This window comes from Corvus cornix, chromosome 4 (assembly GCF_000738735.6).
Source record: "Corvus cornix cornix isolate S_Up_H32 chromosome 4, ASM73873v5, whole genome shotgun sequence".
Lineage (NCBI taxonomy): Eukaryota > Metazoa > Chordata > Aves > Passeriformes > Corvidae > Corvus > Corvus cornix.
In genome coordinates, this window is record NC_046334.1 from 64,856,096 (window position 1) to 64,878,316 (window position 22,221).

Below are 22,221 nucleotides of genomic sequence, written 5' to 3' on the forward strand. Positions count from 1 at the left end.
TCTCCCTTTAAGAAATTGGAAGAACAGGACCGGAAAGCTCTGAATATTAAAGAACAATTACAGCGGGAGCACCGCTACCTCAAGCGCAGATTGGAGCAGCTATCCGTGCAGGGCATGGAGCGAATCCGCACTGACAGCATGGGATCAACAATATCCACTGACTCTGAACAAGGTAATTGAGCCAGGCCTTCCCAGAGGGGCCTGCAGGAGCAGGAAGGAAAAGGGAAGTAGGGAAACAGGAAAATGTCATTTAGAACTAAAATCAAGCTTTCAACAAAACCCAGACAAAATTGTTCCATAATGTGATTGGAAGAGTAAAACATTGCCGCATCTTTTTCACATTCTTTGAAAAACAGTCTCTTTCTTAATCAGTTTTTAAGCTATTAATATTGTGTGAATTTTTAAAGCTATTTATCTTGCATGTGTTTTTTGCCAGTTTTTTAAACAATTACCATTTCATGTTTTGAATTTTTAGTGTAATTATTGGTAAGGCTGGCATAACATGGAAAAAAAAAATCTTATTTGGCTTAATTCTTTTGTGTGAATAAATTAATTCCACATCATTTATTGTGAAATTTTAAAACATGTTCTGTGCAATGATGACCAAGGATTCTCTGCACTTGGTTTTCATTTGAGACAGAGCTCATCAAGCTGTCTGTTGCCATTTCTTACTTTCCCATTTGGAAGTCTTTCTGTGCAGAACACTCGCCCAGGCTGGCTGTTTCAGGGCCCAGGGTGGTGGAGTGGTGGGTCTTGGGGCAGTTACCTGGTGGTCACACCATGGCCAGCCAGCACCTGCATGGTTGGAATTACTACGGACAGTGCTGCAGTACGACAGCCTTTGAGGGTCAGCTTTTTTCTAAATTAGTGTCTGTGTGCAGGTTGGAACAGTTCTGGGAAAGGATTTGGTATTGATGTCATGCAGTATATTTATGTGGCTGAGGACAGAAGGGATTTTAATTCTCAGATGGACAAAATGATCCTTTCCTCAGGAATTACTGTGCCAGTTCTTTTTTTAATTACTGTTATTATTATTACTATTATTATTATTATTATTATTGAAACTGAAGTGTGATTCAGGTTTCACCTGGATGTTGATTGACACTGGCCCATGACTAGTTGCTACAGCTTCCTGAAAATGTGCCTTCTTATGTTTTCTTTAGAAGTAGACATTGAAGGAATGGAGTTTACTCCAGGTGAAATGGACAGTATTGGAAGTGCCAGTGATGCTGAAGACCACTACAGTTTGCAGAGCGGTTCGAGTGACGGAGGTTACACACATTCCCGCAGACTGAATGCCAGGCTCTCATAGTGCCTGAGTTACCCGCTCAACTCAGGACCATCTGACTGAAGCACTTATATATGAATATTCCAGAGGTGTCAACTGCCACTCTTCCGGGAAACCCCAACCACAATACTCTGACATGGAGGTTTCTTACCCACGGTTCCCTGCACCGTAACCACAATATTAGATATTGTAAATCATGGGTTTGCTGCAGAGAACTGTGGTTAGGTACAGTTGTGACTTAAAGCTAGCTTGATGTAGCCATCCTGCAAATTAAAGGAAATAAATTATGTCATTCCATTCAAGAAGTATTAAATTCAAACTGTTGGAAGCATGGCATAAGGGAGTTTGACAGTTTATTTTGATTTTGCAGAAACCATTTTCAAACATGGAAGAATAAATGGAATCTACAATGTGTTAGTGATTCAGAGGTACAAAAACCTAAAACTACTTTTTGTGGTATTTTTTCATGAAAAAAAACCAAACCCAAAACATTTTGAATGCTGTATAGTGGGCTCCATAGAGTAAATTCTTTCAGCAGTTGTTTTTTGGGTGAAGCAGGCAGATAAATCTTCAAATCTCAGATGATCTTTAGAAAAGGTCATATTTACAAGTCACTACTGTACTTCAAAACGGGGGAAAAGCCAGCTCTAATAATGACTTCATGTGGGATGATCTCAACTTTCTTTTGCTTTTTGTATTCAATATCCAACCAGCAGCAAATCATTCTATCCATGTTAACGGGAGCAGTAGAAAGCAACATGGCAGTTTTAACCTGTTACCGTGGAATGGATGACATTTGAAGCATTTCAGTGGTTTTATGGGTTGTTGTTTTCATTTCTTTCTCTAAAGAATACAGAACTCAAGTGATCCAGTTTGTGATAGTTAAATCTTTCCTTGCAAGGAAATGAAATCTCTGTTTGCTTGTATTTTTTTTTCTTTTCTTCTATTTACACATGTCAATACATTTTAATGGAAGGCATGGCTTAAAATTACAGTATTCAGCTAGAAGATAATTTTTTTTCTTTTGCACACTATAATTGCATTTTCTATTCTTAAAAAAGTGCAAAAAAATTAAAATGTATGCTGTAAAACAGCAAAGTTTATTTAGTACTCATCAAGCTGTTCAGAACATATTTACCCAAATTGTAGCAATACTATGAAGATGTATTTTAATACAACTTCTGCTTAGTGAAGTCATTAGAGCTTGGCTTGCCGGGTAAGAAAAAAATGGACCAGTCTTTGCATTATCTGTTTAAAGAAGGTCTTTTAAAAAAATTTTAAAAAGAAGGAAAAAAAAAGAAAAAGCTAAAAAAAAAAAAAAAAAAAAGAAAAAAGCTATAAACACTTTTAGGGAAGTGATTTTAGCAAGTGTAGTCTATATTTCCTGTAAGAGATTTTGTATTATATTTTCCTAAATGTTCTCATTTACTTGTATAGGGAGGGGAATGGTACAGACCCAGACCAGAGTCTCAGGGACTCTTCACCTTTGTCATATTGTGCCTTGGTGACCATTTATGTATGCCTCTCCTTTTCATTGTTTAAAGGACAACTAAGCTTTGTTTCAAGACCCTCTGTTCAAATGGTCAGTTGTCCACCTTCTTACGGATGAAGCAGAGAGGTGTATTTATATCTTCACCCTCTCACAACTGATTCAGTGTGGCTTTAAGTAAAATCATGAAATTAGGTTTTGGTGCGAGGGTTAATTGTCTTTGTATGAGCCCTCCCTTGGATTCTTCAGCACCCGAATCTATTTTTTGTTAGCTTTTAAAGTCAGGGTCTCTGTGAGACCAGCGCTCAGTGGCTTGGGAAACACAAATGTACTGTGTAAGGCTATGGGATGTCCAAGTGTGGTGCCATTTTTAGCATTTGGATACAAGACCTCATGACAGACTGACCATAATGATCAAAAGCAAAGGTTCAGTTGTTCTTTCAACATCTGACATACGTGTCCTCCCTTTGGCTCTTACAACATGGAGTAGAAATATGAATACATTTTGTGGCAGCTTACAGATCCTTGTTTGCACTCTCGCTTACTGCTTGGAACTTGCCAACAAGGAAACGTATACATTTAATTTACATAACCTAATGGATGGCCACCCCTACTTTGGCTCTGGGGAGGGGCCTAAGGTTATCAACTCTGGCAGCTGAATAAGTAAACAATTAACCTTTTCTGTGATGCAGGTTTTGGTATTACGTTCTATACACCTTGCATATTACTAAAATCCTCATTGTTGGGGAAAGCACACAGCAATATACTCATTGTGTGTAGCTGACAAGCAGCAGAAATTACTAGCTCCTTTGGTGCATATGTAACTAATTTCCAAATCATGGAAAAAAAAAATAAGAGTTTACTTTAACACACGACTGTTAACAGGAAAAAAAAAAGAGGCTAGTATATTGTTGCTGTTCATTTATTATATAATGAACACATTCATGGATTGTAAAGTGTTTCCTTTCATGACAAGCAGCTCTTGCACAGAACCTCCTAATGAAAAGAGATTTGAAACTTACAGAAGGAAAAACGAGACTTTAAATTGAACATTATTGTACCTTAGGTCAACCTGAAATTTTCCTTTTAAAGATGAATGTGCTAACTTAATGAGTTCTTCCACGCTGGGTATCCATGGCTTTGTAGATCTTATATTTTCAATAAAAATTACTCGAATAATCTTGAGTGGAAATAAAAAGGGTTTATTTGTTTTTACTTTTTCAGTTATTACAGCTGGGAGCTATTATGCTGGTAAAGAAAAATGACACCATACTGCCTGTGTCATTCTCCCTCAAGCACAGTCCAACTTAAGGTGGAATTTTCAGGCACAGCCCCCGGCCAGCAGCAGCCCTGTTAGAGGCAATGGCGCAGCAGTTCCTAGGGTCAGGTTTGGGGACTGGTCTGTCCCCCTCATCAGAGCTGCAGTCCCGTGGGGACAGTCAGGGCTCTGACATTTCTTCAGGGCCGTGGTTCTGCTGCTGAACAGCCAGTGCAGCACTGCCTGTGGCCACAGTACCTTGGGATGCAAACAGTGTTATTTTTATTAATTTTTCTCAGCTGGACACTTGTGTGTGTGCTCCATGCATGTGCAGAAGTGTACCTGTGCCCACAGTGGGACTGCAAAAGGCAAACTGTTTGCTGCAAGATTTAATCCTGCCACCACCTTGGCAGCTCTGCCGTGTTGTCATGACCGTGCTTTTTAGCAGGTGAGGAGGTGCTACTGCTCAGCTCATCCATTTCCTCTGCAGTTACCACATTGGAAAAGAAGCAGTAAGGACAAGATTACAGGGCTGCTAGGTCTTTTTCTCTGTGGAAGAGGCTCTGAAGGGATGAAGTGATCGCAAAGTTCTTTTTATGGAGACACAGAGGTTTGGCCTGTTTCCTGGGGAAGAAGAAAGGAAGGGCTTTCCCCTGCAGTACGCAGGTGTTGGAGGATACACGCCTCTTCATTGCTCCTGGATTAGTGCTTCCTCCAGCTCCGTGACTGCACTCTGCCATCACCGGAGGGAGGCACAAAAAAGCCAGCCTAAAATTGTTAGTTTTTTCTGCACATTCTCTGCTGCAATTCAGAGGATGAATCCTCCTTCACACCCATCCTCTCTCTGCCCAGCTTGTACCCTGCCAGGCCCATTGCAGCTGATTTATTTATCTTCTGAAAAGAGCAGGTTATTAACCTGCTAATAACACATTATTAACCAGAGACTGGATCCTGTATTGTCTTCTGCAAAGAACAAACTTGGTTCAGAGTGAGTTTTAGCAAGTTAAAACAGAAATTAAAAGCTTCCCCAAAAGCCATGAGAAGGACAGTTTTATATGTGGTGTTTATAGATGAGTTTCAATCCTAATTTATTAGTGTAAGGTTTGGAGTTGGAAAAAAGGACTTAAAATCTAACACATCTAACTTGATCTAACTTACAGAATTAAGACTGACCTCAAGTGGTGTTACATTTTTGACATGGATGAGTATGGGTTCAGCAGTACCACATGCAGCCTAACAACATATGATAATGCAAATAGAAAAAAAATTACTTCTATTGACCTACAAATAAATTACAGTGATAAATACCAGTATTCTGAGCATCTGACTGTACACTTTGCGTAACCCATTTCAGTGGATGAATTTAAATGCCAAAAGAAGAGAACTGGGAAACAGAAAGACGTGAAGTTGCGTGAGTGTGGGCTCTGCCTGCAGACCTCCTCTGAGCGGGTACTTCTGCTTTTCCTGGAGGTACTTACAGCAGTCTCTGCTCCTGGACAAGTGATTATTTCACCATTTTACCAACTTTTTGGCAGACTGGTAATTAGTGGTGAAATTTTTCATCCTTGCAGATCAGCCGTGTGGAAAGAAACACATTTTTGAAAAGAACCACATCATCACAGCTTTTAATTAAGTAATATTAATTTTATACATTTCATTTTATGATGCTGCTGATAAAGGAATCGCTGCAAAACAAATTACTCTTTCATAAATCTATTAAATTTGTTTTTAAATGGTAGAGGCCATTGATTGTATGTGGTATGAGCCAGTAACAGTGCTGGTATTTAATCCATTAAGTTACACTTTCCAAAATTGATGGAAGAATAATTGAAACCCTTTAGGAACCCTTTAAGGAAGAGCTGTACTCCCTACAAATACTAATGGGGCAAACACATCAGAAATTAATTTTACCAGCAATAAAATGAGCCAATTTGCTTAAGTGACTGTCTAAATGCACTGTTGTTAATTGGTAGCTGTAAAGAAAACATCCAAGTGTGTTCCATAGCTACCCAGAATTAAAATGCAGGGGATATATGAAATACAAAAGACTATTTGGTCACCTTGGCTGTTCTCTCTGCCTGAAGTATTGTAAATGAGCCCAGGAAAGGATTCCTGGGGAGGCATGGCCAGCCAGAGTGAAGGCGCCCCAAGTTCAGAATTCCTTTCTTTCATTTTGCATGAGAGGCATAAACTGTGGTTACACAGGATTTATGGCATTGGAAGGGTCTGTGCAGTATGGACGTTTAAGTGATGAAATTTTGGTGCAGGTGAAGCACCGACTGAGAGCCTTCTGCTGCTTACTGGTGAAATTGTTACCTAAAGGTGTTAGCAAGTGGGTTCTGTGCCAGAGCCTCTGGATCCCAGAGCCAAAGGAATGGTCCATAGTCTGTGGGATGCATTTTACTGTATTATACAGATTCATTTGTACGCACGTACATGGCGCTTGCTACGTTCTGTAGCACACGGAGTATTGTGTTGTATCATTATCTCGTCATACTATAAATACAAATTTTTATACCTTTTTGTTGTGTTACTCAGGTTTTTTTAAATTTTCATCACTTGTTTTTTGTGCATAGTGTTTCTTCTCTTTGCAGTTTTTTACATATTGCAAATCTTTACATGTCAGCTTATTTCATGTCAACTATTTCATAAGGAGCTCACTGAGCTTTAGCAATTCAAATGAATAGCATGGTATGAAAATTGGGGTGCTACTTAGAGTTCTTTTACACACACTGGCCCAATGCAACCCCAACTGTCATTAATGTTATTTGTCTCTAACCATGGGTGCTGTATAAATTTCCACTATTACATTTCTGAAGACAAACTAACCTGTTTGCAAAGTGCAAATTGAAATGCATTAGTGTCTGTTCTAAGTAATTATACTTGAAATCATTTCAGCTCCGTGCAAGACAGGGAAAAAAACCATTAAAAGGCAGCCTACAAGTTCTGCATGTTTATTTTTTCAAATATGAAAGTCACATCAAAAGTGATGTGCTGCCAGACAAAAATGAGCATTTTAGTTGATGAGAGATGAGAGGAGGGACGGAGCTGAAATCCTTCTGTGAATTACATTATTTATTCTCATCTGCAGTGCGTGACATCCACTGGTTTGTATTTCAGTTTGTCACACATGTTGGTCTTAAATACAGTGATATCTTAAAAATACAGAAATAGCAGTTTTATGCTGAAATCGTGGCCAGTAGCTTGTTGATATATTTGATTTGAATAAGCTGAGCTGCTGAATCAGTAGAATACTCATGCGCAAAGCATAATCAACAAATTTTTCTATCACAGTTTTCTTTGAAATTAACATTATCACAAAATAAACATAAAATACAATCTAGCACTTAATAACTTATTATAAATTAATCTCCAACAGAAAAAAAATAGCTATAATAAGATTTTAGCAGTGCTGTACTTTGTGACAGCACCAGTTTTCTCAGCACATGAATTGCACTGGGTAAAATATTATTATAAATGTCTTGGCACTATTTTTGTAAATCCTGTACAGTTTATGATCTGCACAGCTTCATTTATGACATTTGTTGTATCATACCATTTGTTTATAAGAAAAATAAGTTTCCTCATTTTGCTAATGATGGATGTTTCAAATTTAATACTAAATATCCAGAAGCTTGTCTTGCCTTTCAGGATGAAAATGTTTTGTCAAAACCTATTTAAATAGAAAAGAGACTTAAATGATAATTAAATTCATAATGATATAACCATCAGCTTCCTCTAAAAGAGGTACTTTAAAGTGGTTTTAATGGCAAAGTTATGAGTTATTATTATTCTAGAAACTGTGAATTACTCAGTGTTTTTAATGATAGTGGCACGGCAAGAAAGGAATGATTCTGGTGGCCAGAGGAGGAGCAGAGGGCTGGCATTGCTGCTGCTTTCCTTGAGCCTGCTAGGATTTTACATTCCCCAAGCCGAGGAGGACACAGCGCTGGGAAAGCCCCCCAAAAGCTTGTTCTTGTTCTCCTGTGCCACCCCTGCCCCACTAGAGATGAGGTGCCAGGAGGCTGATGGGACAGATGGAGCAGGAGGGAGTGCTCTGGTCCTGCACAGTCCCTGCTGAGTCCCAGTGCACGTTCCCACACACAGGTTCACTTTCTTACCAACCAAACCCATTTGGAGACAGCCAAGCTGATCAGCCTTGCTTCGGGTTTTCATTCAAAACAGGGTCAGGAGAGTAAACAAACAATTTTCTAGGAAAAAAAAAAAACCCCTTGTGCATTATATGTTTAAATACATTAGGAGTGTTAGCCCAAATGTGCAGGAGCTTCTTGTATATTTATGGTACTGAATCCAACAAAGCTGAAGGAAACTAATCACTCTGACCTGCTTTTCTGGGAATACAAGGTCTCAGGATGAAATCTACCATTCCTCTGGAGAGAAGATACATGCACTTGGGACAGAAAACAAGCTGGTGCCAAATTCCTGTCTTCTGACTTTGTTATAATAAAAGTTCACATGGCACTTCAAAAGCTGTGCTTAACCCAGAATATAAATTTGCTTAAAGCAATGAATTACCTTTCAGGACAGGGTGTTTCCAAAGAGCGATTGTTGCTTCAACAGTCTGCAGCAGGGCCCTTTGCCATCCGGCTGCTGTCAGCAGATGTGCAGTATGATGCAAAATCAAAAAGCTTCTATTACAGTTACAGTTCACCAACAAAAAGCCTATTTCCTTGCCTCCTTTGTGTTGATTTTTTCCCCCCAAAACTAAACTAAAATCAAAACAGAACCCTAAAGCAGTAAGGAGCAAACGACTTAAAAGAATTTTTCATCTCACAGATGTATCCCAGTGGGAGGGTTTAGACTGGGCAGCTGCAATGCCTGTATGGTGGCACTGCACTCCTTGGCTGTTTGTTCCAGCCTCGAACGATGGGTAACCAAGAGCTCCTCTCTGAGGTATCAGGCACAATGACATCATATTTTGCAGTGGAACAAACACAACATGGTATGGATGGAATACTGCAGAGCTTGCAGACATCCTTCCAGAAATGTTTATGCCTTAATCCACTGGAATTCACCATAAAATGGCTTGTAAAGGCAATATGCTATCTAAGCAGCCTCTCCAGTTCTAGGAAACAGATGTAAAACAACTGGTCCTAGAATGGAAAAAAAGGGTAAGGTAAGCCTTAATTATGTTTTGACTGAACACAACCAAGAAAAAAATGAATCAGAGGAAAACAATCTTGACCCAAAAGGAGCTGCAAAAGCAAACGCTGAAGCACGTGGGTCTGAGGTTGGGTGGGGAAAGGAGCTGTCAGAAATTCTGACAATATGTTTGTAGAAGGCTATTGTTTAATCTCTGCCCTAAGAGCTGATCGATGGTCTAACAGATGAAAATTTGTTTCCCTTTAGAGGCTTGTTCTTTCAAAATGAGAATTTTAAGTGCACAGTGTTCTGACCTAAAATATTTCAATTCTAGCCTCAATTCCTATGCCAGCAGGGATTATGAGATCATGCTGTCTGTCAACTCCTCTTTCGTCCATCTGTTCCCTTCCTCCTTTCCTTGATAACTTCTGAACCTTCTGGCTAATTTTCACCAAATTTGACAAAGCACAGATAGAATGGAGGCTGCAATTAGTAATCCATGATGAAAACTTTCATGGAAATTCCATGTCTGGGTAGAAAGAAAAATAAACAATTTCGCATTGAACATGGCCAAATTGAGCTCTTCCCTGTTTTCAAGAGGTGGCCACTGGCCAGCATGGACATAACTCCAAACCTGCTACAGGATGAGTATGTAGTGCTGCTTGCCCAGGTAAACAGATGGGGACATAGGTTTTGGGAAAGGCCACAAAGGAGGTGGGACATCGTAGCCATGTGAGTCTGGTAAGAGGGAGACGAACTAGTCACACAGGGATCTGAAGGCATTAGTTGCAGCAATCCAGGCAGACAATTTGATAGACAAAAGACAGGCAAACTTTTATCAGATGTATTTTCTTTCATCTAGGATGTGGACTTCATTGGCAGAGCTGAATTTGGACAGCAGAATTTTAGGAATTTTTCTAGGTGTTTAGAATTTGCTTTTACTCAGGCATTTTTTTACATGAGTAACACTGATATTTATGGAAAAAAACCCAAACCCCAAACCACAATACTGTGAAGCACAAGTCTGCAAAATACCGCTGTAGGAGAAGTTGATTTTAGTGCAAGTAACTAACTGAACTGAAACAGCAGGGCCTTACGAAATAAGCTGGTGAATGCTTTTGTTCCTTCCCCACCAGACAGACACAATGCACTCTATCTGCAAGATGATTTGAAAACCTCAGCCAGCCTAAATTGCAGCTGCATATCATGCTGTAATCTGATGGGGAGGAATCCAACACGACAGCTCATTTTACCCATGAGAACTCACTGCCAGGTCAGGGTTTAGTCTAAAAATGTCTTGCACAGACCACATTATACCAGAAATCAACATTCTGCACTTTGCAAGTGATACAGGTGCTGATTTTGATCAAGAAAACCTAATGTGAGCTTGTCTTAGCTGTGCTGAGCTGCAAGGTTGCTCATTTCCCTGTGTTGATTCCTTTCAACAATTGCATTAAGGGAGACCAGAGAAGCTGCACATTTAGGACAAGTAGTGGGAGGGCTCAACCACCCACATACGGACTGGGTCAATGCCTCATCAGGGTGAATTGTAGAGATAATATTTCTGGATACAATAAATTATTTCTTTCTAGAAAAGCTAGCCCTATGAACTACAAGAAAAAGAAATGCCATTCTGAATTTAGTCTTTAGCAGTGCAGAGGATCTAATTCAAGAGCTATTAGTGGGTGAGCTGCTCAATAGTAGCAACCACAATATAATTAAACTTAACACCAAGATGAATGCAAGACAAATAAAGCAAACAGATAGTCAATTTTAAGAAAATGACCTATACAAAAATGGGGGGAAATGCCAAAAAAAGCCCCTAAATGAGCAGTTTGAAACCAAGAAGCCTGCAAACACCCAGACGGCTTAAAAATACAGTTCTAGAAGCCAAGGTAAAATGTCTGACATAAATAGAAAAATGTGCCACAAACCTTCCCCCCCTTGCATGACTCAATGAGAAACTTAAGGAGGCTATTGCAAGGCACATGGGGAAGCCCAGGAAAACGTGGCATGTGAAATGTAAACAGGAAGTGAAGATGGCTAAACTCAAGGAGTGGCTCATAAAGGATGCTCGACGTGTTAATGACAAGTTTACATGATGCTCGTCTGAGAACCAGCCTTTGCAATGCAGAGGTCCTGCAATCTGTGTCGAGAGCTTCCTGGTGACTTCACGGGCAGCGGCAGCCAAAAAGCCAAGAAAACAGGGAGCATTGTAAGGACAGGCACTGGAAATGAGGATTCTGTATAAAACCTTGGTACACCCATGCCTTGACGACTCTGTGCACTCTCGTCTCTGCACCCTGAGCAAGGCACGGCGATGCTGTAAAAGGTTCAGAGAGACATTGGGAACAATGTGGGGAATGGAGCACTGGCTCTACAGAGAGGACAAAGCTGAAGAACATGTACTGATGGCTTGTAAATTGCCATGAATACCACGGGTAAGGTACGTGCAGAGGCGGCATTGACCAGATCCTGAAACACTAGTGCCAGGAATCTTTTGATGGGTTTTAGAGAGAGCTAAAAAAACAATTAATAAAGTGTCTTTTCAAACAGCACGTAGTGATGGTCTGGGATGTTGTCTTGTGAAGTTTTTGGGGGATGTCAGCATGTCCAAAAAGGCACCTGGCAAATCCATGGACATAAAAGCCCACGTGGACTAAGCAGCCCATGAAAAGACTAAGCAGGGGTGAAAACCAGCAACACAGCAGCACTGGGTGCGGATGGCCGAAGTGGCCCCCGTTAGCCATGTCTGGGCTTCAGGGAGGCATAGCGGTCAGAGCTGGGCGAGATCAATTGCACTCAGGCCTGCACCCTCCTCCCTCTCCCGTGTGCTAGGCAAGGGAAACGGGCAGCAAGGGCCGCCCGGAGCTGAGGGGGCGGACCTGAGGGGACAGGACAAGGGCCGCGGGGAGCTGAGGGGACGGGACAAAGTCATCGGACCCCAAGCGACCGCCCTGAGGCGAAGCGCGGCCCGGCGCGGGGAGCCCCGCCCACACGGCCGCACCGGTCCGGGGGCCGGGCGCGAGGCGGAACGCTGCGCGCGTGCGCGGGGGCCCCCGTGGGTGGGGCGGGCGCGCGCGCAAGTGCGGCGGGCGGAGCAGGGCGGGGACACCGCGCGCGCGGCGGGCGGTTCGAGCAGTTGTGCTTCCCGAGCCTGCCCTGACCCTCCCCTCAGCCTTCCTTCACCCCTCCCCCGGCCTCCCTGCCGCTTCCCCTCGCCCTCCCTAAGACTCCCTTCACCCCCCTCCTTTAGCCTCTCTTCCGCCTTCCCGCCGCTTTCCCTCAGCCTTCCCTGAGCCTCCCTTCAGCCTTCCCGCCATTTCCCGCCTCGCTCCCCTCCCCTCGAGCCGCCGCTGCGGCAGAGCAGAGCGCTGAGGTGAGTATGGAGCGGTGCTGCGGGCTCGGGCCTCTCTCCCGGCGGGACGGGATCAGCCGCCGCGTCCCCGCTCCCTCCGACCTCTCGTCCCGGCCGGGATCCCTGTGTGGCTGGAGGCAGCGGCTGCCCCGCGGGCGGGACGTGGCCCTTGAGGGCCCCACTTGTGCGGCCCTGCGTGGGGAGGCGTCGCGGGTGCTCCCTCAGGGCTCCGCAGTTGTTGTTTGTGGTGTTTGACGGCAGTGGTAATGCCGTGGTGGCCCGGCGTGCCCACGCACAGAGCTGTGTGAGGGCCTTTTATTTCACAGAAGCAGTAGGGTTGGAAGGGGCCTTTGGAGAGCATCCGGTCCACCCATCCCTCCCCCCGCAGGGTCACCTGGAGCAGGTTACCCAAGAACGTGTCCGTGTTGTTTTGGAATGTTTCCAGAGAGGGAGACTGCACGACCTCCCTGGGCAGCCTGTTCCAGTGCCCTGCAACCCTCAACGTAAAGTTCTTCCTCATACTGAAGTCAAACTTACTGTCTTTTAGTTTATGGCCATTACTCCTTGTCCTGTCACTGGGCACCACTGAAATGAGTGTGGCACCATCCTCTTGGCACCCATATTTATGTATTTTGAGGATAGCCCTTTTAAACACGGGGGGCAGAGGATGGCTGGAGCACTGCCTTGTGACAGGAACCTCGTGTAACATTCTGTGTCATCTGCAGTCTCTAACTGAGCTAAGTCAGACACAGGAAACTTCAGAGGAATGCGTTTACTTGTTCAGCACTCCAGGCTCGCTAGCAAAGTGGGGTTCTCTGGTGAAATGTATGTTTTAGAAACGAAGTATTAAGTAATATAAAACTAAAAAAAATCCCTTAGTATTACCAGAGTCTTGCAAACAAGGCCTCTAAGTTATCTATTGATAACTTATCCTATATCCTTTGCTGTCTGTTACATGCACTTTAGGATCCCAAAGCTGATTATTTGTCTACTAGGAAACTACAGAAAAGCAGCAAACTCCTTGTTCTTGTAAGTTGTGACTGTTTTCACAAGAGTGTTTTTACACTGATTTTAATTTTTTTGTAATTGATCAAAAACCCTGCAGTTTTATTTTGAGATGTTTATATGTTAAAGTATTTCTTGTTCCATTTTCAGAGGAAACTTTAAAACAAAGGTTTAGAAGACAAGATTCTGCTTGCTGTCGAGGTAAAAACAACCCTTATAGCCGAGATCTTGAAGTGCAGTGTAACTTCACTGTAGTTTTGTTTTTAGAACAAACTGAAAACCCTGCTCATTTTGGAAGATTTAAAATAATTGTGGGTGTTTTTGTAAGTGAATGTGAGGAAAACTGTGTAAGTAAAATCACTTCTGTAGGTCAATGAGTTGCTCAATATTAACACCTGTTGCTTTTAAACTAATGATGTTATTCTATTTTCATAATAAGTTTATGTGAATTAAGGAAAAACATATGTGCTTGCAATGATCTGGGATATAATTGATGCAAAAATATGTCCTGATTTGATTAACAAAAGCTATTAAGTGATCTCTGAAATTAAAATTGTTTTGTAGTCTTTGAATAGCCACTTTGATCCAAAACAATTTTCAGGGGATTTTTTGTGATCTGACACTTCCTTTTTCCTGTACAGACTCTTTTTATGAAAATACTGAATATTCATTTTAAATGGCAAAAAAATTAAAACTGGAATAATACCCCAGATTTTTTCATGTATTTGGATATTTTCTGCTTGCAAAAATATTTTCATCATGAGCTGTGGAAAGGATTTTGTGGAAATTCTTAAAAAAATTGGATATCCAAAGGCTGATGAGCTTAATGGAGAAGATTTTGACTGGATGTTTGAGTCTTCAGAAGACAAATCATTTCTGGAGTGGTTTTGTGGAAACATAAATGAGAAACATGTGGTATCTGAAGAAGAGCTGCAAGATTTTGATAATCTTCTCAAGTGTGGTAAGCCTGTGTTGGAAGGAAATGCACTGGATGCAGTCCTTAAAACCTTGGAGCCCACAGGTTCAAAGAACAGTAGCCAAGAGGAGGACATGCAAGAAGAGGAAGAAGTGAAGAAATTAGAGGATGAGCTTCAAACTCTTCAGAAGTTAAAAAACCTTCAAATTCACCGGCATAATAAGCTTCAACTGCTGGTTACTACAAACAGCCACGTGTTACAAACATTCCAAAGCAGAGAGGAAGAAGCACGTAAGGCTTGGAAAGAAGGACTGGAAGCGTTTACTGCAGCAAATAATAAGCTTGACAATGAACTGCAGTCTCTTATAGCTGCAGTGAAGAAATTTGCCTCTTTCTTCACTGCTTCAGATTCAGAACAAGAGTCGGATGTACATCCAGTGTTTTTTTCCCAGCTTTCTTTGGACAAATATTTGTCTCTGGAAGATGAAAGCACTGCAGCACTTACATCATACGTAAAAAAGCATTTTTATAAAGGTATGCCTGAATGTGCTGAAAATTCACATGAAGGCAGCTTTCAGCTTGAGGATTTAATCAAGGAAGTCACTTTCAATGAGACTAATGAAGTTTGTGAAGAAAGGCAAGAGATAGCCAGGCTCCAGGCAGCGTATATTTGTGGTCAGAACCAGCTAATTCAGCGGCAAGCTGAAGAGGAGGGCCTGAATTCAGCTATCGAGTGTGCAGAGAGCCTGCTGCAGTCCTGGGACAAGGTAAGGCACAAGAGAAGGTACTGGAGTTTCAAACAGGCATGTTCCACTGGATCTAGTGAAAGGAATTGCTGAGTTATTGGTATTTCAGTTATTTTTATGTAGTGAAATTACACTTTTATGAAGTTCTCGTCTTGCTCACAAAATTGCTCTTGTGAAACAGCTTCATTTTCCATAGTTAGAAATTCTTCAGTGTGGCACAGTACCTTTAATTCTACTGTCCAGCATTATTACCTTTAAAATACTAGAACTTATAATACCTTTCTAGTTTAGTTTAACTTAGAATTTTCAAGTTAGAACTGGCTCTTTGTACAATAAACAGAATCTTAGCTTTGGTTGCAATTTCGTGGTATCAAGGAGCCAATATGATAAATGTATTCCTGTTCATATGCGTAGCATAACCTTAAAAAGTTTTAGTTCACTTACTCTGGAAACTCAAGTATTTGTACCAAATAAATGAATCTGATAGTTGAAGCCTCAGAAGTCTCTCAACAAGTTAGTGACAATGAGATGTGGCTAGTGGGATTTGTGAAGAAATCATAATGAAAGGAAAGGTATTTGCTTATGCCAGTTGTGGAATCACTTGAGGCATCATGTCAGTTTGTATATTTTCATTTATGGATGACTAGTATATAGGACTTGATTGATGAGGGTAATTTGAAAAAGATTGATTCTGCCAGCAGTGTTGATCATCCGACTGAATATAAAAAATTAAGTTTGCATGTGAGATTTCAGTTAGACGTGATTGAAATATAGGTGCTGGGTAAAATGCAGCTCTTTTATTTTTAACAAAATAAACTGTTCCCTGACTCTGTGGTAGAATGAAATTACTTTTTACTGAAATATATTAATTACTTTGTTCATCTGTATTTGCATTACGTTGTAAAATTCTGTGAAACTACTTGTGGATTTAATTTCATAGATAAATGTAATATAAATACATGAATTTTATATGAACTGAAGAAATGTTTGGGGAGTGGCTTGGAGGGAACTATGAAGAAATTCACAGGTATTTTGTTTTATGCAGGATATTGGACAACAGGAAAACATTGATGCTAAAATACCTAGTTTAAGTGCTGAAATTTCATCAATTAAACAAGATATAGCTCAGTTAAATAATGAAGAGCTACTTCCCCTTCTTAAGAAGAATGCACAGCTTTTGACTGCACCAGTGGTGAAAGAATACTTAGATCACCAAATTGCTCAGCAGGACTGTTATGCTGCAATTCAAGATAAAATAGGCAGGCATTTGATAAGACAGAAAACATCATTTGAACTTATTCATCTGGCCTATGAAATGGAGATGAAGAAACATCAGGAGATCAGCTGTCAGCTTGAGAATTTGGTAGAATCTCTGAAACAGAGCACTGATGAGTTGCAGCAGAGACTACAGGTGATAACTGAACGAACTCAACAGGCAAAGCCAAGGAGCACTATTAGTTCAGAGGATGGTTTCTCTTGCAGGTGAGCATTAGAGTCATTACTGAACTTAGACTTACTTTGAAATAATGGGGAGATGAAAGCTCAGGCAAGCTAAGCCTTGCCTGCTGCTAAGTTCTTAGTTATGTGTTGTAGCTGATTAGAATTTTGAATTTTCAAGATGTGAAACTTGTTTTGTCCCTGTTCTTTGAAATTCTTTTCAGGTTTGCCTGAGGAAAAACTGTTCGATTATCAGTCTTTTTAATCTTGCTGAAGCATTCCTAATTAATATGAGTAACATGAAGAATGTTTAAACCCAAGCGTTTCTTATCTAGCACCTCCTGAAACTTACTCTAGAGGTATAGATGTTAATAGCAGTGATTTCCCAGGTTGTATGCACGGCCTCATCAGCTGAGCCCGCAAAAAAACCCCCGTGTGGTAGGAGAGAGGAACGACTCCTTTGGACTATGAAATGTGTTTAGCTCATTTTTACTGCTTGATTTGCCAGCTGGTTGGAGTGTCCTGGCGCCCATGTATGAGTCTAGTTGTTCACCATCTAAGTAATTAAGTCTTGTAGTTCAGGTGATACAGTTAAAGATGTGTGCTGTGCTGCTCTTCCATCAAGACTAAAGTTTTTGATGAGGTATGTTGTATAATTACAGGTGTGTTACTGTCAGATTTTCCTCCTTTAGAATAGTGCTTTAAGTGTTTTTGTTTTTTTTAATAATTGATTAGTGATAGCTGAGTATGGTTTGGCACAGTGAATAACTGGAAGAATTAGGCAGCAGAATTAGGAAGAAACTGAATGTGTTTGTGTCAACTTGTTACATTTTTGTTCAGGTTTATTATAAAGTCTTCAAATCACTGAAATGTTTCTGGCTATTTTTTCTTCTTTTTCTTTCTTTTTGTTAGAAAAAGGGAGGGGAAATTGAAAGAATTAAAAACCTTATCGGGTTTGTAAACAGAAGACGCTTGAAAGACATTCAGTTACTTCTGAAATACAGCTTCTGCTCTCAATAAAGCCAGTCTGATTTTATGTTAGGGATCAATTCCTGAAGATTTTGTTACACAGAGGTGGTAGTAACATTTGAACAAAGTTGCCTATAATTGTGTTAGCCTATTCCTGTGCAGTGTAAGGGTACAGTTTGGGTAAGGGCAAGTTTGCTATAGTTTGTAATGCTGTGTTTTGCATGACTTGTAACTAATTGGAGAATTTCTTAGCAGTCTCTTCATAGATGGAAAACAGGAAATACTTCAGTAAGCTTGAAACTGTTACAAAGATTGTTCTTATTTCTCATTGGCCACTGAAGTCTGCTTTCTTTCAGCACTTAAAAAAAAAATCTATCTTATTTTGCAGTCCTTGAAGTGTCAGGAAATAGTTGGCAGAAGCACACTGTCAACTTCTATTTGCATTCACGATGTACTTACTAACTGTTACTTTAGTATTTTGTTGCTGCTAATTCGGTATTGAAGTATTTTGGATTCCTATTAATCACTACTATATATAGATGGAATCCTGAAATCAGTGGGAGATATAGCAGTGTAGTAAAAGTGCCCTCAGCTGTACTTGCCTTACTTGTCCTCTGTCTTCTCAACACAGACATCTGTCTCTTAACTAATGATGATAGAGTGCACAGGAAACTTAAAAGTGCTTGTGTGTCTAACTTCACTTGTTACAGGCTGTATCAGCTCCTGGAAGGAGGAAATAAAAAACAACAATTGTTTAAAACATACAAAAGCCTGGAGCAGATGGCTCAGAAGTTAAAGCAGGACTGTGCTACAGTACAAGATCAGCTGGCAGCATCTGCTCAAGAGCAGTCTCTCCTTTTGTCCAGCCTAGAACGGGATGTGGATGCCCTTCATGGTGCTCTCTATTGTGGAACAAATCAGATACAACTCCGGAGTCCGGTAAGCCCTTACTGATTTTTAAAAAATTACTACATTATGTGTCATGTTCTTTAGTGATAGAAATATAGTGTGAAAGCTCTAGACACACAAACTGTCCCCACTTACCAGCAACAAATCTATTGACATAATGATGATGGATGCTGTATTTACATTGTTCTTGGCAAATGTTGGATTTTTGTAAATGCTGGCAAGTAATAATTTTTTTGTTTCTGAGCAAACCATTGCATCTAACTGAATTTCTTTCAAAGGCATGTGCAGTTCTCTATTCCCGTAAACTTACGGTGTGAGAAATGTGGTGTCTGGATTGGGTGTCACTGGAAAACTCATTTATGTTGTTCTTCATTTCATATGGGTTTTCTCCCGTTACCTCTAAAACCTCAACAGTACTGGCTACAGGTGGATCATTTGGATAAAATAAAAATACCAGAATTTTGAAGGACAGTTGTGGTAGGACAGTCCTGCTACACAGCTCTCAGGTGTTGTGTTTAGAACATCTTTTAAATGGGAACAGGGTTTGTTAAATGCACCTTGTTACGGGTTTTAAAAGATTGTAGATACCTCAAAAATGCATCAAGGGAAATACTCTGTTACATAATACTTCCTTGGTTAATTACATAAAAATGTATTTAACATTAATCTATCAAGTGAATTTGCAACATATAGAAGAGTTTTTATTGGAAAACGAGACTCTGTAATTGGAACAGTATGTATTTAGGGATTGCACATTGATAAATCAAATACCTTCCTATTGATATAGGTTGCTTCTTAAAATACGACATCTTGTTCTACTGCTACTGTTTCTCAAGAAAAGTAATTCCTTAATAAGGGAATAATGTGCAAGTAGATGATTAGTCTGCTTATACTGAACTATCATAAGAATGACAGGTGGGAAAGTTGTAGCTGGTAATTAATGATTTAATTGTAAAAGTGATTTGGCTTTTTTGTTATGACCTTTTTTTGTTCCCTTTTAAGATTTGACTAGCAATGAAGACTTGTAATTGATAAAATATGACACTCATCTCTCTAGGTCAGGGTCAGGTTCTTGTGGTCTTAACTCATCCGGTCAACAAGTAAATGAAATTACATTTGCATAACCTGATGTGAGTTCTGTTACATGGAGCTCAAAATTGATGTAAATTGAATGGAATTCCTTATTATCTTTGTTTCTGGTTTTTTTTGTGATTGCTTTTCGATTACAAACAAGTGCCTTCCCAAAGCAAAAAACCTTTTATATTTCTAGACCAGCTAGTGTATTAACAATAGAAAAGTAGTAATTTTTTTGTCTTGTATTTTTTATTAGGAACTTACTGAGCAGTTTCACCAACTAGAAGTGGATTTAGAGAAACTAAATCATCTCCTTATGGATCTGGTTGCTGATCTGAAGTCGAAGAGAAGCTTTTTAGAGTCCAATAGGCTGCATCAGATGGAAAGAGACTTGTATGTGTATTTTTTCAAAGATGAAGATCACTTGAAAGAGATGGTGGAGAAGCTTGAGCAGCAGTCTCAGGCTAAAGCCAGTGGTCTGGAAGATGAGAATTTCACAACCAGTGGAGTTCTTAATGTCTAAACAGCAATGTACTCTTAAGAAAGGAAAATGTTAATGTAAACTGTCTAGGAGTATATGGAATAATAAGCATTAGCTTGTCAATGCTTACACTTACCTGTCGCTGCAGTGAGTCTTAACTGCCACTGTTACCAGTGCTGCTTTATGGCTTCTGCCCGCCGAGTTCAATCTCAGTTTTGTCAGAACTCTTGGATATGAAGTAACTGTTGGTTATTTGAAAGAAGTATGTTCAGGCTGCTCTTCCGCTGGTCTGTGTGTTCATTTCTGCTGCACACAGCATAGCACCGAAAGGAATGTGTCATACCCTTAAGTTTTTTCTTGCACGCTAAGAACTTATGATTGAACTGCAAAATAAATGTGGAGGAGGCATTCCAGATTTTGGAACATGAATATAATGTCCTCATAGTGAAGAGGAGAGTTCTCCAAGGCAGATATTCCATGATTGTTTCCCTTACAGTTCTTCTAAGGAGACTTGGTTTTGTTAAAAATGTGTTGGAATATGTACCAGAAGCTGTTTTAACTACCAAGACCATCTGCTTTAAGACCATTCCAGCATCTCTTAATTTAACTTATGGCCTATCTTCTCCATTGAAACCAGTCCATACTTATACTGGGCTTGTCAATGAAAAAGAATTTTAAATTTATCTTTTGTACTTCTGAGTTTGCCTTATAATTTATAATGATAGGCATTTCAATTCAGAGTGCTGATGCTTTCATACTTCTGTAACAATGTGCATTGTTAGCCTGTTTATCAAATTTTTATGTAGCTTCCTAATATACCAATGGAACTAAATAGGCTTTTATAGTATGATAACTTCCAGTCTTTTATCTTTTGATGGGATCAGCTGTGCTTGCTTTCAAGCGTTTTACATATTGATGAAGGTTAGTATATTAGCTTAAATTCTGTAACAGTAGTCTTAAAACTATTTTGATGGCAGACTTTTAACTTTTATGTGATTATAACTTATTTTGAAATGTGTAATTTTTTTTTAGCTTACTGGTTGGGTGTCTTTATGTCTGGATTTTATGCTGCTTAACTCTATACTTTGTGTTTATTATTAAATGCCAAACTCTATAAATTCAGTTCAGTGTGGCTAATATTTATGGTGAATCTGTGTGGGTTTTTCTAGGCCTGTTCTCAGGCATGGTGTCTTGTTTATATTTAGTCTGATGGGTTCTCATTTTAATCTGCCCCTGAGGCTGTGACTGCTGCTTCCCAGCCTGAGAAGTCAGAGAGCACTTTAACCCTGTGTAGGAAAGAAGTGTTGCTCTTAATTGTAGAAGTTAGGAGGAGTTGTGTGCAGGGAAGGATTATACTTCTGACTCCTGGAATGTAAGGGAAAAGAAAGCCATTCCACCTCTCACCCTTTCCTTCACATGCTTACTGATTAGAGCTAGATAGATACAGTCAGTACTAATGCAGTATGATGGATGTTCCTCTTTGAATTGGATGCAAATGCTTGCACTTGTAAGTATTGAAAGTTGCAATGTAGCTGTGGTTTTGAGCCAAGAAGAAGATTTCTATGTAGGCAGAGGAACTGTTGTTTGCTGATGGTTAAGTTTGACAGTCTGGTCATGCACTGGATGTAGTGGGAGAAGACCAGAGTAACAGGAGTCCAGTTACCCACTTGTATAGGAATAATTGAGTAAACAGCAGGTTTTGGTAGAGTGATTGATTTGTACAGCTTGGATACTTTAAGTATTTTTTAAAATATTGGATATTTGTCTTATGTTTGTGTCAAGTTTTACATGTTCTTCTGGTCTAACTGTAAAACAACAAGTCATCTGTGGACACTGTTACTTGTGATTCTCCAACGTATGTTGTACCTAGGGATTCTCCAAGTATTTTGTAGGTATTACAGAATATGGACAGGTCAGCTGGAAAACCAGCTCCTTTTCAGAAAAGGATAAAATTTAGAACAACAGTAGCTGGAGTCAAAGCTTGTAGAGACTATAGATACTGCTGACCCGTTTCTTAAATTGACGAGCTATAGTAGCTATTTTAAAGTTACCAATATATAACAGTATTTGTGTGCATCAATTATACAAAATTTAAGAAAGTAGAGGTCTTTTATGGTAAGTATTTTCTGAAACAGCACAAAACTAATGACTGTATATTGTGATAGTAATGCTTGTTTCTTTAATTTTA

At 40.0% G+C, this 22,221-nt stretch overlaps 3 protein-coding genes across 6 annotated transcripts in view; all 3 read left to right on the top strand.

The window, feature by feature from the left end:
• Window positions 1–6,557, top strand: part of MXD4 (MAX dimerization protein 4) — a 41,155-nt gene extending 34,598 nt beyond the window's left edge. For 2 of the 3 annotated variants that reach the window (XM_039550522.1, XM_039550524.1), the window contains exons 5-6: window positions 13–172; window positions 1,164–6,557. In XM_039550522.1, the coding sequence (XP_039406456.1) occupies window positions 13–172; window positions 1,164–1,312 (309 nt within the window). In that variant the 3' untranslated portion in view covers window positions 1,313–6,557. The remainder of the gene's footprint in view (window positions 1–12; window positions 173–1,163) is intronic. The other variant, XM_039550523.1, reaches the window with a different exon arrangement.
• A 5,304-nt stretch (window positions 6,558–11,861) lies between these two features.
• POLN (DNA polymerase nu) overlaps window positions 11,862–22,221 on the top strand; it is a 102,784-nt gene continuing 92,424 nt past the window's right edge. Inside the window, exons 1-3 of the mRNA XM_039551590.1 lie at window positions 11,862–12,224; window positions 12,395–12,517; window positions 13,537–13,702. Of these exons, the coding sequence (XP_039407524.1) occupies window positions 11,862–12,224; window positions 12,395–12,517; window positions 13,537–13,702 (652 nt within the window). The remainder of the gene's footprint in view (window positions 12,225–12,394; window positions 12,518–13,536; window positions 13,703–22,221) is intronic.
• On the top strand, window positions 12,242–21,172 carry HAUS3 (HAUS augmin like complex subunit 3). Of its 2 annotated transcripts, XM_039551180.1 has the most exons (6): window positions 12,242–12,517; window positions 13,463–13,525; window positions 13,652–15,184; window positions 16,209–16,645; window positions 18,280–18,508; window positions 19,809–21,172. In XM_039551180.1, the coding sequence occupies exons 3-6, from the start codon at window positions 14,261–14,263 to the stop codon at window positions 20,073–20,075; spliced, it is 1,857 nt and encodes a 618-aa protein (XP_039407114.1). In that variant the 5' UTR covers window positions 12,242–12,517; window positions 13,463–13,525; window positions 13,652–14,260; the 3' UTR covers window positions 20,076–21,172. The 2 variants fall into 2 exon arrangements, with proteins under 2 accessions (XP_039407114.1, XP_039407113.1); XM_039551179.1 differs by lacking the exon at window positions 13,463–13,525.

What these genes read in the sequence shown, in the direction of transcription:
- HAUS3 (XM_039551180.1), top strand. Translation starts at nt 14,261, where the DNA reads ATGAGCTGTGGAAAGGATTTTGTGGAAATTCTTAAAAAAATTGGATAT. An exon ending in GAGGATGGTTTCTCTTGCAG is followed by an intron (nt 16,646 to 18,279) that starts GTGAGCATTAGA and finishes CACTTGTTACAG; the next exon opens with GCTGTATCAGCTCCTGGAAG. An exon ending in AGATACAACTCCGGAGTCCG is followed by an intron (nt 18,509 to 19,808) that starts GTAAGCCCTTAC and finishes ATTTTTTATTAG; the next exon opens with GAACTTACTGAGCAGTTTCA.